We start from the raw sequence: 2957 nt of genomic DNA, 5'->3' as shown, positions 1-2957 counted from the left end.
CCCCCAGAATTCAACAATCCCCCAGAATTCAACAATCCCCCAGAGTTCAACAATCCCCCAGAATTCAACAATCCCCCAGAGTTCAACAATCCCCCAGAGTTCAGCAATCCCCCAGAGTTCAGCAATCCCCCAGAGTTCAACAATCCCCCAGAGTTCAACAATCCCCCAGAGTTCAACAATCCCCCAGAGTTCAACAATCCCCCAAGATCCAAACCCTTCGCAGCGTTTTATCAGGAATGAAGCAGATCAAAACAAACCTTCAACGCTTAGAGACAGCAGTCTTTGCACAACAACCACGGTCATTCAGCAGAGCGTCCTCAAACAGTCGCCCCCTTCAGGCAGGCAGCAGAGAGACACAACTAAAACCCAGTACAGCCCTGAGGACCTCATCCAGAGTCCACCTCAGCCCAAATCCCTCCAGAACATCACTACCTGCTCCAGCAAACAGGGTCTCCAGACCGTCGACCCCTTCCAGGAGTCCCTAACCTTCAGCTACACCCAGCATGACGTGCATGCTCCCAGCATGAGTCCCAGCTCCGCCCACCAGGCTCCTTCTCACCCAGAGCCTCTGACCCTCGCTTCACCCCATCCAGCTAATCTGCATGATAAATCTCCATATCCTCCACCTCATGAACTAACACCACCCCAAGATCCTGATATCTGTCTGCCCGTGGTCATCCGCGAGGAGATCAGGCTGACCCCCCAGGTCCAGGGGCCTCCTCTTCCTCCCGTTCCTCTTCCTCAGGGAAAAGCCTCTGAACCCGGCCTCCCCTGCTTCACCAGGCCCCGATCTCAAGCCGTGGTCATGGAGGGCTCTCCAGTGACGTTAGAGGTGGAGGTGCTGGGGAACCCAGAGCCCAGGCTCACCCGGTGGGTAGCATACAACCATCTCCATGGTAACGCTCAGAGCTCATCAGATTATTAACAACACGGCTTAGAAACAGGCAACCATAACATGAGCAGCAACAAAAAGATGGTGGGATGGATGATACCAGACCCATGCTGGTGAATCCCCCAGATTTATCTAACATGACCTTATGATGCCACACACACCATTACACATTCTTTGCCAAACTTAAAGGTATAGTGGAGGATTTCGGGATGTTTTTAAAAGACCCTCTCCACTTTTAAAAACAAATGCACATGTACAACCCTGTTCCCCCTCAGGTAGGGAACACCCATTAAACGCCTGCAACAGCATGCACAAGCCTATTTCTCTTGTGCACATTCTGTTTAAAAATGTTTGCATCGCTCATACAAGCTTACTTTCCAAAAGAAGATTTGTAATTTTTCCGCAATGTCAGACCAGCGGTAAGTGAAAATGGGGAGGAGCCTTACGTAAACATATCACCAGAATGATTGACAGTTATGAGGACCACTGATTTTGATGATCCACCCAGAAAAAGAACATCCTCCACTATACCTTTAACAGTGGATTTGACGTGTTTTTCCTTATTTTTTTTTTATTCTTTATTTCGAACATGCAAGAGAAAAACAATAAAACAATGTTTAAAAACATTGGAGGGAAAAACAACAAACAAGGTACCCTTCTTTCCTAAATTAATTAATATACCTCTATTACATGTGCGAAAAGGAGTAGGAAGAAGTAAAACTTATGTGCTCCTACCCCTTTAATTCTTGTATTTCTTTAATTTACAATATTTATAATTATGTTGCTATATATATCCATATAAATACACACCTACCTACACATATATATACATAAATATGTATACACATATACACGTATAATTAGTCCTTAATTTAATATTAGAACCTGCAGTGTTTGGGTTTTTTAGGTTCATTTTAGTCAGAGTAGATCCAGGCTGTCCAGAGATGCTTCCTTCAGGAAGGTTTCCTTGTGTTTTATATGTTTCTCTATTGTTGGCTGATTAACATCTAAAAGATGCAGGACGTCAGCCATCGAGGTTACTTCCAGTTAAAAGGGAGTGTTTTTCTCTCCTCTGTCACTGCATGCATGCTCATCGTGAGGCTACTGTCTCTAGCTGCTCATCCAGGAGGAGCGAATCCTCTCTCTGATTGAATCAGCTGTAAAGCATTGATTTCCAAAGTCAGGGTCTGATCAGTCAGTTAGGGTCTTATAATTCACTACAGAAAATAAATAAACAATAAATATTTATATTAAGGTGTCCAAAGATATATAAGCTTCAGTTAGAAATAGACAAACCCAGCTACCGTTGTTAATAAAGTGTTTGTTAATAGATTCTGTGGAAATGTTTGCATAAAGTAATAATTTGGGTCATAATTCGACTCTGGCACCACATTGTGGGCCAGTTTGGGAACGTCTACATTAGAGTTGAAGGTAGGGCAGAAAAGACGGGCGTCTGGTTGTCATGACGACCTTCAGACATGTTTTCAGACACAGTTGGACCTTATTGGTTGCAGTTCCAGCTGCTCTCACAGCAGATATTTAATGTGACTATGAAAAATAAGAGGACTGATGGATTACTGATAAATCCCTCCCAGACTCCCTGCTCAGCTTATAAAAATCACCCAGAAACAATAAAGATGCTTTAGTTTCATTTATTTTACAGATTATTTTGGTTTACAGGGTTGAAAACGAAAAAAAAAATCTTACTAAGGATGCAGATATATCAGCATTACTACTAATATCAGCTAATGTTTGTCATTTTTAACATATGAGTCTAATAATATTAAAACATTTATTTCTATCTACATAGTGTTCTTGTTTCATGTGGTTTGGTCATGTGACAGTGATGCATTTAATTTTTATTTAAAGCAGAGAAGATATAATAGCAGCACTCTCGTTGATCTTTCACAGTATATATTAAATATATTATTGGTAATTATTGTCACGTCATGTTTACTTTCAGGGCCTAAACTTTCTTAAATCTATAATGTAGGAGTTTTCTAAAGCATCAGTGGGAAGTTAAGCTGCTGCAGAAGAAGAACAGGAAGCAGCTTTAAATGGACAT

General features: G+C 41.9%; 1 protein-coding gene across 1 annotated transcript in view; it reads left to right on the top strand.

Moving 5' to 3' along the window:
* The window catches only part of ccdc141 (coiled-coil domain containing 141), a 14858-nt gene that overhangs the window by 4762 nt on the left and 7139 nt on the right, over positions 1 to 2957 (top strand). The window contains exons 10-11 of the mRNA XM_015391678.1: positions 8 to 188; positions 271 to 870. Coding sequence (XP_015247164.1) covers positions 8 to 188; positions 271 to 870 — 781 coding nt within the window. The remainder of the gene's footprint in view (positions 1 to 7; positions 189 to 270; positions 871 to 2957) is intronic.

Source organism: Cyprinodon variegatus, unplaced genomic scaffold (genome assembly GCF_000732505.1).
Source record: "Cyprinodon variegatus isolate N-32 unplaced genomic scaffold, C_variegatus-1.0 Scaffold555, whole genome shotgun sequence".
Classification (NCBI taxonomy): Eukaryota; Metazoa; Chordata; class Actinopteri; order Cyprinodontiformes; family Cyprinodontidae; genus Cyprinodon; species Cyprinodon variegatus.
This window is presented reverse-complemented; position numbering and strand designations above follow the sequence as displayed.